The sequence below is a fragment of the Euwallacea fornicatus genome, chromosome 6, assembly GCF_040115645.1.
Source record: "Euwallacea fornicatus isolate EFF26 chromosome 6, ASM4011564v1, whole genome shotgun sequence".
Lineage (NCBI taxonomy): Eukaryota > Metazoa > Arthropoda > Insecta > Coleoptera > Curculionidae > Euwallacea > Euwallacea fornicatus.
Window position 1 is genome coordinate 2,032,644 of NC_089546.1, and position 16,153 is coordinate 2,048,796.

Consider the following 16,153-nt stretch of genomic DNA (forward strand, 5'->3'; position numbering starts at 1 on the left):
CAATTTTCTTTTCGACAGGTTCCGCGGAAGGTGTTGGAACTGGCACTTTCTTGTCATCTTTTTCGGAGACAGGCGACGGCGATTCTAGTGAAAATGAAACAAAAATTAGTAAAATGTGAGAAATGGAAATTTTAATCACCTTTACGCTCAGGCTCACTGCTGTGTACTGAAGTCGCGTCTTCCTCGATGTCCAGAGGAACTTGAGACGCTCGGTTGTCCTATAAAAGTTGATAGTTATGGTTTAAAACAGACTGGTAAAGCACACTACTGAGATCTTTGTTGGTAAATAATTTAATATTAAACAAAAAAAATAAAATCATACAAATGAAATAATGAAATCTATGACCAAGCCGCATCCATTTTACTTTAGTAAAGGGGTGATTGATTTAAAGCGTTCCTATAGTAAAAATCGACTAAAACCAAACCATAACGTCACACACTTCGACACACCTTTAGAAGTTCTCTCTCTTTTGAACCACTTTTGTGTTTTTCATAGGGAAATAGATACCATTCACTTTGTTGATTTGATGACAGTAGTGATAGTGTGATTATACAAGATGAATCGGAAGAACCGTGTTAAACCGCAAGAAGGTATTGTAAATGAAAAATATATGTGAAAAAACTCAAATGTTGTTATCCGAGTTACCTTAGTTTACAAATTATACCATAAATATTTTTTACTAGCATTATATCTACAATAAAAGTATCTTTATTATTAGTAATGTTGATACTAATTTTAAGTTTATTTTAGAGATCAATTAATGTGTTGAAAAATGCCAAAGATTTATTCAAATTTAGGAAATGCAATTATGGTGTTTGTTTATGGTTTTTGTAATGGAAATGCCAGAGCTGGTGCTAACGAATATCGTCAACGATTTCCACATCAAAGACATGCTGCTAACACCGTGTTTATACGAGTTTTCAACAATCTGTGCCAATCTGGAAAGTTTCCCAATATGAAAATATCTGAACGATCTAATGTACAAAGCTTGGAAGAAGTAGAAAATATACTAGACCTAGTAAAGGAAAATGTAACGACCAGCTCACGAAGAAATGCTACTCAATAGAACATTCCACAAAAAAAGAGTAATAACCACCATACCATTAAGGCTTATATCCATATCATCTACAAAGAGTATAGCACCTACAACCGAAATATTATGGTAAACATAATGAATTTTGTGGATTCATCAGTAATAATCATGGTGTTGTATTGAGCATTCTCTTTATAGCTGAAGAACAATCTTCTGTGACGGCCTTAATAACACACGTAATTATTATGTAAGCCCAAACGAATATCACCATGGAACAATCGACAGTAATTTTCAACATAACTTTTCAGTAAATGTGTAGTGTGATATGATTGAGAGTTATTTAATCGGCCTTTTTATTTTGAAGAAAAACCTCACAGGGACAAACTACTTGAATTTCATTCAAAACTAATTGCAGGAACTTTCAGAAGATATTCCTTTAAGCATTCGAATCCAAATATACTGCCAGCACCATGGAGTTCCTGCACATTTCGCTTAACACTTTAAGAAACATTTCGACGAAAAGTTCCCAAGGCGATGGATTGGTCACGCTAGTTCTATTACTTGGCCTTTAACCTTACAGACCTTATATCATTAGACTATTTTTTGCGGGACGGGTTTAAAAATGAGGCGTTCAGAGTAAAAGTGAAAATTCAAAATTAATTTATTGATTCAATATGAATAAATGAAACAATCAGAAGTGTAAAGAATGCTCTTCATAGACAAAGTAGAAAATGTACGTTTAGAAGTCAACGGCATTATGTTTTAATATTTATTAACACAATGCCATGATAACTAAAACGTTAATTTATTAAAATTCTAATGATATTTATGAATTTTATGTTTCAATTTTAATTGCGATAAAATTTGTAAACAAATGAAAATCGGATAAAAATTAAGTATTTTTATGTTTAATTTTCATATACAATACGTTTCTGAGGTTTGGCACGATCTTCTCGATTCACTCTGTATATTTACATTACCCACTCAACCCCACAAAGAGTTTAATGACTATAATATCATGACTGGTTAAAATGCATTTCACTATGACGTTCAAAATTTTGTTTGAAATGTGTCTTCAATTTAGACCATACATAATATTATAAGGCTTGAATGGTAAGACTTGATCAAACTTCACATAATACTATTACAACAACTGTCGTCTATAAACAAAAAGATCTTTTTGCATGTATCAATTTTGAAAATTTTTCATTTCACACAAGGTCGTATGCGGTAATGGACTTATGAAGCTAAGTCCCAGAATTATATACATATATAGTGAGCGCAAATTATTCATATACTTATGGTTAGTTCAAACAAGTCTTCCACAAATTTTATTAATAGATTAATATTTTACAAATGCAAATCTATTAATAAAACAGTGGCATTGGTCACGAGTTTTCATTGATCTACGATCTAACTGTTGAATTGACATACAGACATCAAATACAGTCAACATACATTTTCGCATGAGAAATATGAAATAAATCTACATTTTCCTTGTTGACAAGCATGAATATTTCAAAACTTAAATGCACATTCAGAAATAAAATAGTAACAAATACTATACAGTGAAATGTGTGGTACATAAGATGGAAAAGGTTTTTGAATCACCCATGAACAATGAACCTTACCTGTTTTGCGCGAATAGGGAGTGCAGGGGTACCAGAAGAGCAGCATGCATAACAAATAAAGCCGTGATAACATCCATGTTAAGTTTTGTACATTAGTAATAATTTTACTTCAATTATCAGATATTCATTACAAATATATATGTATTATATATCTTGCATAATATTATACACGGTGTTTCGTAAATAGTGCAGGATACTGACTACGATATTAGAAGAGGACTTTCTTAACTGATTCAACCAAACATACCTAAGTACCAAGGGTTACAGTTGTTCTGATAATTAAAATTTCAGTATTTTTTAATTTGATCGTGCTTTTTTACAATTATTGAAGTGCAGAACAACAAGCCCTTTTAGTACAAAAATGTTCTAAACTATTTTGTTACGTATGGGTAAATTATTAAAATGATTTAAGTCTTAATATCTAAAATGGCTTTTTTATTTATCTAGAATTTCTAAAACATGATTTTTCTAGGTCGTAGCAGAACAACGAGTCAAATTCAAACGTGAGTTTTATTTGAACGCTTAAGGGTACATCTATTCAAATTTCTTAAAAACTTCCTTAGACAGTTCTCATGGAAAGTTTCATATGAACCATCTTAAAAATTAGAGCACCTGATCTTAATACTTTTAAGTGTCCATTAAGTGCATTGGTCAAAATGTAGTCTAGTCCCATTTATTGTCCTAAGACAGTTTTCCAGATATTTAAGATTTTTGGTTTTTTATCATTTTTATACGGTCTGAATATTATATTAAATAATACTTAATATTATAAAATAATATTTTATTTTCCAGTATAAAGAAAGAAAGTATTCAGAGTTTTCTTAGTTGATTTTAAAAAACAAAAAAAGTTACAAAGGATGGTTAATAAATGATTAATAATTTATTTATTAAGTTAAAAATAAGAACCATCATTTTGAATTCATCTTCGCACTCTATTTCTCCTTTAAGTTGTTAAATAGCTTGATTAATTAGGGAGATTAAATGGTCTCTATTTTAAGTCTCTTTTTCACATTTAGCAATTTTATGCGACCCCATATAATAAAATCGTGTTTATGAAGTCCTAGGTAAGTAACAAACTTTTTTAGATTTTATGGCATAAATAATTTAAGCAATTCATTCATATATAATTCAAAAGTTTAGTATATTTTTGTGATAAGAGCGCTTGATGATCTTCTGCATTTCAATAATTGTAGAAAACTACGGTCAAATAATAACATACTAAAAACTTAATTATTAGGAGAAGTGCAACACTTTGTATATAGGTATGTTTGGTTAAATCAATTCAAAATGAGTTCCTCTAATAACCTATTTAGTATCTTGCACTACCCACCAAAGACCCTGTACATATGTATACTTATGTATATACAGGTGTTTCTTAATATAGTGCCATAAATTCAACAACACATTATAGATTCCAAAATATCACGAAACCTTTAATTAAACATATATACAAAGCCACTTCGTTTTCGATATACAGGATGTGAAAAGTTCTTTCCCGAGGATGGTTTTTTTATTGACATTTTCGAAATGTTTCGCGATAAATTAATAAAATTTTGTACTTTATTACAACTTCTTGTGCTCTTTTTGAGTGTCTATGAAGAAATTGCCACATTCTACCAGGGGTGATTAATACAAGGGAGAAAGTGCCTAAAAAGTACCTACAGTTAAAATTTTTTTTACTTTATTGACTATTTTATAGGAAAAGTATTAAAATAAGATTTTCGCATAAAAAAGATACTCTTACGGAGAATCCAAATCTCCAACAGTTTTCGAGAAAATTGAAATTTAATAAATCGGTGGATACTACGTGTTATTAAATAAACATCAGATTTCAAATCCAATTGATCTTGAAATGAAACAAATAATATTTTTTATGTTTCCGTATGACATTTATTAATAGTTTAGTGGTTTATCTCGAAAACCTTTCGAAAATATTAACAAAATACCATCCTTAGGAACTAACTTTCATACACTGTATATCAAAAATGAAGCACTTTTCGATATACATATACATGAAGTTTCGTCATATTTTGGGATCTAGAAAATTTATTTTATAATACTATGTCCACAGACACCTTATATAATATTATTGAGAGTGTCCTTGAACTTCTTAACCGAACTTTAAGAGGTGGTTTTACATTCAAATGTAAAACCACCAAAAAATGTAAGATATAAAATTTTGGAAAACTTGGCGTACTTTGAGGATATTTCATTTTTTATTTTTGACGACTTGTGTATTGTAATCTAAATGCTCCCGTATTTTGCTTCGCATTTTCGTTACAAAAATGCCAATAGTACCGTACTAATGCCACTTAAATGTTCTATTTTATACAACCATTGTGAGTTCATCTTACTTGTACTTTGCTAACTTTTCAAAGACCTAAAGGTAGAATTTTTTTATTCCTTTTTTAATGTTAAAGTTTCAACTGTCCATTGCTCTCAAAGATTCCCCATTTCACATTTCATGAAGAACATTTGTAACCAATTACCTTTCAACTGTTGTACTATTTCTTGAGTTTACGTTACTTTCAAAACTGGGAAAGGTGTCAGGTATTGAAAATACTTGCCTAGAGGAAAACTGTATTCCCTTCTTGTTTATGCAAACACAACATACACCTCCAAAGAGTACTACGGATGGCGCAACCGATATCACCTCTCCTCTCAGTTATTTGGTTACAATCTACACGTATTCTTTGTTCAAGTTCTTCAATTGTGTCCTAATTATCTTTGTGCACAAGTGTTTTTAAAGTATCTCAAATGTAAAAGTATGTTAGATCTGGATTTCTGGCAGGCTAACGTTATAGGCCAAATCCATTTATCCATATGTCTTCGCAGTGGTCGTTCATCCACTCACTTATGTATCTTCCGCTGTGCGGCGAACATCCATCCATTTGATAATAGATATTTAACTTCGTTTCAACTGGAATATCGTCCAGCGGTTCCCTTAAATTCTTTTCCATTAAATAGAGGAATGTTCCTAGATTAAAATGATTTGGTATGAGAAGAGAACCAATAATTTTTGTTCCCAACAGCCTCAACCAGACATTTAAATGCAACTGGTGCTGATAAGAAATGACCATTAAAACACGTGGGTTGTTATCGAACTAAACGTGCGAGTTATGTAAATTTATCATATCAGATAGTGTGAAGCTAGCTTCATAGTTCCATAAAATATGGCGAGAAAATTTTGGACCGTATTACATTGATTTACATATCACCGGCAGTATATAACTGCATTCTCTTTGTCCGTTTCAAGCAAATGTACTTTGAATCAGTGGTAAGAATTCAAACCGTTTCTTTGCAAAACCCTGTGAACAGTTGTCTTCGAATGTTTGCCCAAATTGAGGGCAATGCAGCGAGTACTTGTAGATGGGTCTTCTTTCACTGCTTCCAGAATACAACAATCATTATTAATGGGGTAAAGGCCAGTTTTTCATTGGTGCAGACGTACTGACCCAGTTTCATGAAGTCCTTAAAAGCACGATTAGGAACTATTCTTTGTGGAAAGCAGTTAGCATACTCCCTTGTTACTTCCCATAAATTACCATTTACAAAACAATATACAAAAATAATGTCTAAATATTTATCATTACTAAAAATTTAAGTTAGCTTATCCAAATATAACATGACATTATTTCATGTATTGTTTTGTAATTGTGTTATGTCGAAAATGTATTTAAATTTTTGCAAATGCAGTTTTTCACTGTTCAAGTGCTTATCCATAACTCACACCTCCCTCTCTTTTTTAAAAGTAAGGTAAACCCAAGAAACGGTACCAGGATAGAAAGGTACGTTGATTGTAGATGTTTTTTACAAAGTGCGAATTGATGTAGAGAATTTTTAAAATAATAGACAATTCAAAAATTAACAAAAAGAAAGAAATAAAAAACTTTTATATTCAGGCCTCTGAAAAGTCAGCAAAATGCAAATAAGATTAACTTACTATGGCTGTTTAAAATAGGAAATTTCAGTGGATTTTCAACGGTACTATTGAAGTTTTTATAGCGATAATGCAAAGAAAGATAGGGGGGCATTTAGAGGGCAAAACAAGACAAGTCTTCAAAGTGAACTGATTTCAGCGATTAAAGCGAAATTTTTTACCTTACATTTTTAGGAACATTTGATATGTAGAACCACGTTCTGAAGTTTAACTAGGTAGTCCAGAGACACCCTGTATATTCAGGTTACAGTTCACCTTGAGATGAATCTCGTACACCAAAAACTTTGGGACTTACCAATCCGTTGATAAAGCTCTTTGCGTTTGCGCTGCTTCCTAGAGCGCTAAGCATGAAAATATTTACAAAGCAAACATTAGCAACGCCTAGTAATTAAAGATTTAAATCGCTTATTGTCTCTACTCTGTACAAATATTTGGCTTTAACTCAACATATTTATATCAATGATGAATCTTTATGGTTAATTGTGCAACATAGAAGCCGGTTTATAACCCCTTTATTATCATTAACCAGTGTTTCCAACTCACCTCGGGATCGTCATCAGTCAATTCCTCCTCTACAACTTCAGCCTTATATTCTAATAACAAATCTATAATCGGTTTGCTATCTAGATCCCTATTGATAAAGGGATGCTTGAGGAGCTCGTCGCATGTGGGCCGCTTTTGTGGGTCTTTGATTAAGGATTTCAGCAGAAAATCGTTGAAGTCTTTGGACCATTTTGAAGGCTGTTCTAATCTAAATATGTAATAATAAACGTAGAATTTATTATGCTAGAAGAAATTTTATGTTTTAGGCGAAAGAAAGTGTTTACCTAGGGGGGTCGCTTTTTTGGATTTTTAATAAAACCCTCATTGGGGACATCTCGTGATTTGGAGGTTCGGTTTGGGCGAACTCGATAAGCGTAATGCCCATTGACCAAATGTCCACCTACGAAATATTGTTATTTGACATGCGAACTGACTGAATTGAAAATAATAACCTTGAAATCATAAGGATTATCCCTGAATGTTTCGCAAAGCACTACTTCAGGAGCCATCCAATAGGGAGTTCCAATGAAAGTGTCATGTTTTTGGAGTGTAGATTTGTTTTTGGCTGAGACACCAAAATCAGCTAAAATATCGAAAGAATATTAATACACTGTATATTTTATTTAAACATTCTTGAATAGATACGAGGATACTTCCAGAAGTACCTGACCACAAAGCTGAAGATCTTTTTAATTAAAAATTTGCCTATATTACAAACACTTAACCTTAAAAATTTTATGTTTACAGTTTGAGGGTGCTACGTTGATTTGTTTGTTTTGAAGCCATTTTTAGTGAACGGTTTTAGAGTTATTGCGAATAGAAAAGAAATTTATCACCGATACATAATTCAATATTTTCACTTGAAAGGTCTTAGTCCATCCAACGTCAAAGCGAAGTTAGATGCAACTTTGGAAGAATCTGGTTCTTCGTTGACAACTGTAAAACATTGGGTGGCAGAGTTTAAACGTAATCATACAAGCTGCCAAGACGAACTCTACAATAGTCGGCCCAATGAGGCAACCACTCCAGAAATAGTGGTGAAGATCTACAAAACTGTACTGGAAGACAGGTTCTTAAAAAAGTGCTGTACATCGTATTTTGACTGAACAATTGGATATGAGAAAGCCGTGCATAAGATGATTACTCACAATTGAGCAAAAACATCGCCATGAGAATGTTTCAAGGGAGGGTTTGGCAAAGTTTCGTAGTAATAAAGTCGAGTTTTTGTATCGCTTTATAACCATGGATGAATGATGGGTATGTCATTTTACACCTGAGGCAAAAAAGCAATTAAAACAATTGATAGAAAGGGGAGAATCGGCTCCAAAGAAGACGAAAAGCTTTCTATCTACAGGAAAGGTCATAGTACCAATTTTTTAGAATGCATGTGAGATCATTTTTATTGACTATTTTCCTAAAGAGAAAAAAATATACGGAGAATATTATACAAATTTATTGCAGTGTTTGAGTGAAAAACGTAGGAAAAAGCAATCGCATTTGACGAAAAAGACAGTCTTGTTTCATCATACCGCATTTGTGTCATCTCGAGACAAAAATCAGTGAACTTGGTTTTGAGACTTTTTGCTCACCCACCCTTATTTACCAAATTTAGTCTCCTCAGATTATTTTCTGTTTTCGAACCTGAAAAAATGGCTGGGTTGCAAGAACTTTGCTAATAATGAAGAGGTGGAATCCGAGATTGATGCCTATTTTGAAACATTCAACGGTTCTTAGTATAAGCAAGGTATAGGAGCCATAGAACATCGCTTGGAAAAGTGTGTTAATTTCAAAGGACAATCAATGTTAAGAAATAATGTAATATTTTCCATTTTTTTTTCAATAAGTGTTAGGTCGGGGACTTCTGAGACTATACTCATACTTTATATTAAGAGTCTAAAGGTTTAACTGGCACTAACGTTTCGTGTTCATTCTTGTCTTGCAGCACAACTTTCTATAACTTTAGTTAAATTACTTAATTTTAATCAGATTTAATCAGAATACATGTCCTACTTTCTACCCTAAATTACTTCTAATATAAGATTTCTGATGAAATCACATCTCTATTGTAGCTCAAATTACCGCTTTAGTTTTAGCCCTAGTTAGCTAGCAATATCTGATTCAACTCTAGTTTCCTTCCATCCTGAGATTATTCTGATTCTATATCAATTTTAGTCGAAGTTTTCAGTGTTAACAAGATGTTGGTTTTTGTTCAAATTTTGAGCAATTTCTTACTTTTGCATAATGATCTTTTCTTTTTCAAGAAACATTCCGGGATTTTGGTACATTTTCGAAAAGCCCTATTTTTGCGATTTTCCCTGCGTGACTAATGATTTCATTTCATTTTCAAATTAATTTTTCAAATATGGATATTTTCATTTATTAGAATTGTGAAATTGTTCTCGGAGATTTCTAAAGACATTTCAGTTGTTTTGGTCCAAAAAAGGTCAAGAAACAAACAGACCGAAGAGCGAATCCGCTCTTTAATATTTTTCTTAATTCATCATAATTCTGGAGTGCAGGGCAAGTTTCAACTAATGTAAATAATGTTTTTATCACTATTTATCCTTTATTGAACATTAATGAAAATCTTGCATCAAAGCACGTCAAATGACAGAATCGAAGTGCTTTCTTGTAACCGACTTATTTTTAGAAAGTACCTAGCCTAAAAACGAGAAAGACTACTGGAGTAGATAAAATACCAATTTCTTTAATATAACTTTTTAAAATGATTAAAGCTGACACATTGGTCCCTGGCCATTGAAATATTTCCAATCGAACAGAAAACAGCAGAAATAAAACCCGTTTATAAAAAAAGGGGAAAAGGATTTAATGAATACTTAAAAGCTAATAGAGTTGTTAACCAACTTCAATAAAATGCGTGAAATTATTATCTTTGAAAGATTAACTAATTTCTTTGAAGTGGTGTAGATCTTTTCAGGACTTCTGACAAAAGCAGGACACTCAATTGTCTTAGAGTAAAACGTGTTTATTAAAGTTTTCTTGGATATAAAATAATATTGTAAAGCACTTTTTAAAATATACCGTGTTCAGAATTGAACTTATATTGTGCAGTTCAAGAACTCTGTTTAAAACTGTTGAAAAACACAGTTAATCATTGCTGTTAATAAACTTGCTTGCAGAAGTCTTTACTGGAGACAATAAATATTCAGAAAACTTAAATAATGTCCCCATTTTGTGTAAAGAATTATTATCTTAGTTAATAAATAAACAGTATTTTTCACTTTATGGGAGGATTTATGAACTAACGACAACGATAAAGTAATTAGAGATAGTAGGGCAGTTTTCATTAATATACAGGAGTCAAAAGTAAAAAAATTAGAATTATGTTGGAATTGAATTATGGCCCTATAAAACTCACGACAGAACATCAATATTCAATGATTTGATTGACCCAATGACCTGAACTAGAGAAACAGGCCTAGGCGTTGAGGAAATGCTAAGCAAACACTTCAAACTTCGTCACAAAACATGTGACTCATTTAAATCTACGACATATAGTGATGTCATACCCGGTTTAACTCGTCTTACTTCAACTTCAGCTTGCATCGTTGCTATTTACTCCTAATGGAACGTTTTGTATTTTCTGTGTTATGATTAGCCGAGTCAGATAACCCGAAACTCAAATAGATTTAACAAATAATTAAGCTATACAACTGGCTTAATGCGTACGAGAATTTATTTTCTTTGTAAAAATTATTATTATTTCCTCATTGCAGTTGCACTAAAAATCAAATAGTGACAAGATAATACTCGATAAATCTTGGATTGCTGGTCACCTGGGTGGTACCATCAATCATCTGCAATGCAATCACAATCTGTTCAGTACTTGCACCCGGTACCCAGCTAAGATTTTATTACCACAATCTCAGATAAGAAAGCGACAAAACCTTAAAGGTTACATAACCATAAGATGATACCAGTAGATTAATGACAGCATAACACTTAACAGGTGTTAGTGAATCGCCTTGGGCCGCCTCTAATGGAAATGCAAATACAAAACCTGATCGGAATTGGTGTTAAATACTCAGAATAACGTTTAATCAGCTTTCGGAGGAAATAAAATGACAAAATGTCACCTTGAAAGGTCTTTTCGAAAACAATCTTGGTTCCGTTGTAATCCCATTACGATAAAACCGAAAGCATTTATAAGAAAAATATGTGAATTTTATGCAAACACTCGACGGCTAGAAATGCTGTTGTTATTCACCTCTTTCAATTTATGCCGATTGCCTATATCGCCTTGCCAGAGGCTGTGAGGGTAATAACATATACAACACATTCGCCTTCTTAGAAATTCTTTACTACATGGGTCGCAACTTGTATACAATGTCATTGTGCAAGAACTTTATTAGTTTTATTGAGAATTTGCGGTGGACGATGCCACCTGATGGTTGAAGTGATCTTGACAATATGTATTGTGTGGAAAGTTTTGCAATTTTAAATCTGTAGAAGCCTTGAGATATGCCGCAATTAAACGTATTTGCGCGTCTGTGAGTTCTATATTATCCTAAAGGAAGTGCTAAAATTTAAGAGAAATAGTTGTTGAGAGGACTTTACGATGGACCTTTAAAACCATTATATATAGAATACATAAAAAAACTCCTTCGAGGACAATCGAAGATCAATTTTTAGATTAGGAGAATGAAATTAAAATAAAACAATCCAATTTATCATATTTTTGAAAAAAGAAGACTTCGAATTTATTAGTGGAGTTTAGACAGAGAGAGAGAATTTATATTGGTACAATAAAACGTAATATTTGTATTGACACGCTCAGAAATATATTTTAATCTCAATATGTCCAAGACCAATTGCAGTTAGTGCAGATTGAGAGACTGGCCTTAACAACTTCCTCCAAAAAATCCTAAAAATACCCGTTTTTGGTTACACATAAGATAATTCAAATAAGGAAAACCGCCGAATTGATAAGACTGACTACGACAGAATTTTAGAGCTCAACAAGTCGTATTGTTCTCTTAAAAACTCAAATTTGTTTCTCCCTTCAAATATGTGAAAGTGTTTTTAAGAGATTATAAGGACTTTGAACAATTCATTAACTTGAACCTATGAATATTTAAAAACTAAAGTCAATTTGAAATATGAAAAGATACGCAATTTATCCTGTAGAATAATTTCTGTGTCTTTGATGACAATGAAATTCAGAAAAGAAATTTCCAATGTACTTGTGAAACCTCAACTCCTTCGTGAAGACTATAAAATCCTCCAGACATTCACACTATAAAGCTGCCCTAAGACGTAGACTTAATGTATGTAAACGAGGGCTTCGCTAATGGCTAATTTAAAATCGACTAAAGAAGCCCTTGAACAGATGTATCGCTGCGATATCTCCTGTTACATGGGAAATGGCGAAGAGTGGAACGAGGGAGAAGAGGACGGAGCTGGTACGTGCTCTAAAGTATCATAATCGCACGAGCCGAAGCTTCAAAAAACAAAAACCAAGAGTTAGAATTAGTTCGGGCAGGATGATCAGCCAATTCGAACAGACTTTATGGTTTCTTGACTCTGGTTGCTATTTCTATGCAAGGATGCTCGAGAATTAAAGAGAGAAAACTAATATGTAATACTAAAGGCAACGTCGCGTTGCTAAATAGGGACAAATACTCTAAATTAAGGCCTTCAAAGTTAACGAATATTGATTACATCAATTTAATAAGGCTCAATTGCTTTCAGACCAACGACCACGTCCCACATTACGTATTCGAATATTCCATATGCATTTACTATCTGGTAAATGGTAAATCACGAATTGGAGATATTTGAAACAGCCTGCAGCCCAACTAGAGGTGATAGCGGCACTCCTATATCTACCTACACATATTACAGGCAACAGGTAGGTTCGCATAAAGTTACAATGAATGGGTTCTAATCATAAACTGTTTAGACGATGAATCACGGAAGATACTACGAAGTTACATATATGTGGGTGGATCAATGATTTGATCTATGCCGGACAGAAAGAGAGAGAGTGAATAACTCAGTTTATCATTAATCGGTTTAACTACTTGAACTAAATAACAAAGGAGCACGAAAAAAGCGTATCGGAGATTATTAACGGTGAGAGGGAAAGAGAGACGGACGATTATTAATTCTCTCTAAGAAAGCTCCGGCATATGGCTATAAATAGTTCCTCTAGCCGATTAAGTAACCAGTCAATAATAGTGGCACACGACATACATAGATAGCCGCCGGACATCAATAAAAACGCATTTTCTCTTGGAAAGTGCGTCGGGCTTTGTATTTGCATTTTGCCGGTAAATAGACATTTCAGATCTAGGGAGTAATAACGACTGCAGTTGCTATGAAATGTATTTTATCACTTAAGAAAATGACGTAGACAAAAAGTTAATGCAATTCTAAGTTTGACTGAATCAAATTTCTGGCAATTTTACTAATAAAATATCCATGGCAATGTTAAAATATAGACAGAGTATTGAGCTTCGTGGTTTCCATGGAAATTATCTTCCAGGCTAAGATGCCAGTACATTGATTTAGTGGTTCTTGAAAATGTTAAAAGCCCCGAAATGAATAAGGTTGACAAGAAGGCCAAATAACTGGCAAATATTCGCGAAGGACACTTTTTTGTCTACTGATCTCAACGAAATTGCTGTAAACATATGTGGAATACATATTAGGAAAAGTTTCCTTTCTTGGAATATTTCATATCTCAAAACTAACCATAGTGCATTAGAAACCTTAAATGTGCACTATAAAAAACTGTTTCTTTTCCATTTTAATCAATCGCGTAACTCGCCGTTTAGAAGACTGAGGAGCTAATCTAAATTAGTCAATATGTGCCAAAAAAACTACTCCAACTAATGTTTTTAGTAACTCAATAAACGAACAAAAAAGAACTTACCGATCTTTACTCCTCCTGCCATAGTGAGCAACACATTCCCAGCCTTAAGATCCCTATGTATAACGTGACTCTTATGAAGAAACTGCAACCCTTGACACATGCTTTGGCAAACATAGGCGATTTGTGGTTCTGTCAGGGGTTTTTCAAGTTCAGTCATAATACTATCCAAAGCACCCCCATCACAGTACTCGATCAACAGCCAAAGCTGCAAGGAATTTTTTTTTTAATCCGGGAAATTTCCAATTCCAACGAGCTATTACTTGCTGTTCCTTTTGGAACGCTTCCAAAAGTTCTACAATATTAGGGTGTTTAATTTCAGTCAAAATATCGATTTCGATCATAAAATCCTGCATGTCGTCTTCACCATCCAGCCTGCACATTTTGGCAGCAGCCAACTGGCCATTGTGGCGGTGTTGGGCCTAAAAAGCTCGTGTAATTTGTTTTCTCGTTGAGAGATTTTCTAAATTAATATACCTTATAAACCTTGCCATAGGCCCCATCTCCCAATTCTCCAATCATGTCCCAGTATTCCTCTGGATCCACATCCATCTTGACGTTGTTGTAAACCTTCTTCTTTTTGGCATCGTTACCGCCAAAATGCAACACTTTCTTAATGTTATTAAAAAATGACATTTTGACCGTCTGCTTTAGTTTTTTTTTGTCACGAAAAACACTAATGTTACGACTTTGAATCACTCTGATGATCGCTGCTGTGCAGGTTTTAACCGAATTTCCGGTGGCGTTTTCTCATTTTTCATGCGTGTAGGGATTATATGCTTCTAACTAGAATCTGTTTAAAATTGGAAAACAATAAATTAGTATGTAGCTGAGGAATGCCGATGAAACGGTCAAGAAAATGTCGATACGAAAATGACCAAGATTGGGAAACAGATTTGGAGAAAGATATACTAGAATAACACCTAAAGAAAGATATAGATAACATAAAACTATAAAATAAATGGATATCTTTCTCTTATAGATAGATACAAAACCAAAGATCTAATGTCGAAAGAACCTTGACAGAACATTTCAGAATGTAAATAGCTAGGTGACTAATAAAAATATATCGTTAAACTTAGGGTTCCTAACCATCCAGAATTTTGTAACAAGCCCTAGGATTCAGAGACTTTTGTCCCGCGTACCGGTCAAGAACTTCCCCAGACACTGTTTATCCTGTATTTTAAAACTCGATATGTGAACAAATGTTTAATAACCTGAAATGCAACAAATCGGCAAAAGTACGCAGGCCGTCCACGCGATAGTCACCATCCATAGACATCCCATTATATGATTGCACTCAAACATATATGTAGGTAGGTAACTAATCCACTTCTTTGGCTCGCCCCAATAGTTGAGATTCGAACTGAATTCCACATCTCATTACTAATCGGCTAGTTTTCACCTTCTCGATAGGTACGTTATTAGATAGGTGAAATACAGAAGGTGTCTCAAATCGAGAATATTGAAAATATTCTTTATCTACGACTCCATCATACCTCTACAGCTGTCTTGTCACTGTCCACATTTATTTAACAAAAATCGATCACGGTATTGCAAAAAACGATTTTAATAAACGAAATACTCTACAGCCAGATTTCAAAAATTGACATCCTATATATGGGTGTTTAATTTGGTTGACACAATTGTTTTTATGTAAAAACCATTAATAATGTTATCAAAATTGGTAATCCTAACTATATCCTTACTAAAAATGGAACAATGACTTCTTTTGGGTTTTAAAAACAGACAACTATTAGCAAAAAATGGGGCTTTCATCTTTACTTTTAAATCATATAAGTCAACTTATGTTATAATATTATTAAGCTAACCTATGTTATAATTTTCAATCTCCACGAGTCGCAAACAGCGAAATATTCAGAAAAATTTTAACATTTATCCTGTAAGAAAATTCAAGTCACGAAACTCCACAGGGGAAATTTTTGCTGATAGATGATACATAAACAAGTACTCTAATAATCTAAGCACAAACGCAGCTTAAAACTATCTGCTCGATGATTTGCGAATGACATTACAACATGAAATTACTGCCCTATAAATTAAATACAGAGAAAATAATTCTCTCATTCCTACATACTCTAGGTCAATT

The 16,153-nt window shown here is 33.1% G+C and overlaps 1 protein-coding gene across 7 annotated transcripts in view; it reads right to left on the reverse strand.

The window, feature by feature from the left end:
- Positions 1 to 16,153, reverse strand: part of Slik (Sterile20-like kinase) — a 35,441-nt gene that overhangs the window by 14,848 nt on the left and 4,440 nt on the right. For 5 of the 7 annotated variants that reach the window (XM_066282962.1, XM_066282960.1, XM_066282959.1 and 2 more), the window contains exons 2-11: positions 14,521 to 14,836; positions 14,307 to 14,465; positions 14,047 to 14,251; positions 7,601 to 7,731; positions 7,433 to 7,548; positions 7,149 to 7,356; positions 6,900 to 6,946; positions 2,666 to 2,708; positions 140 to 218; positions 2 to 84 (exon numbers count right to left, since the gene is read on the reverse strand). In XM_066282962.1, the coding sequence (XP_066139059.1) occupies positions 2 to 84; positions 140 to 218; positions 2,666 to 2,708; positions 6,900 to 6,946; positions 7,149 to 7,356; positions 7,433 to 7,548; positions 7,601 to 7,731; positions 14,047 to 14,251; positions 14,307 to 14,465; positions 14,521 to 14,679 (1,230 nt within the window). In that variant the 5' untranslated portion in view covers positions 14,680 to 14,836. The remainder of the gene's footprint in view (position 1; positions 85 to 139; positions 219 to 2,665; positions 2,709 to 6,899; positions 6,947 to 7,148; positions 7,357 to 7,432; positions 7,549 to 7,600; positions 7,732 to 14,046; positions 14,252 to 14,306; positions 14,466 to 14,520; positions 14,837 to 16,153) is intronic. The other 2 variants (XM_066282964.1, XM_066282961.1) reach the window with 1 other exon arrangement.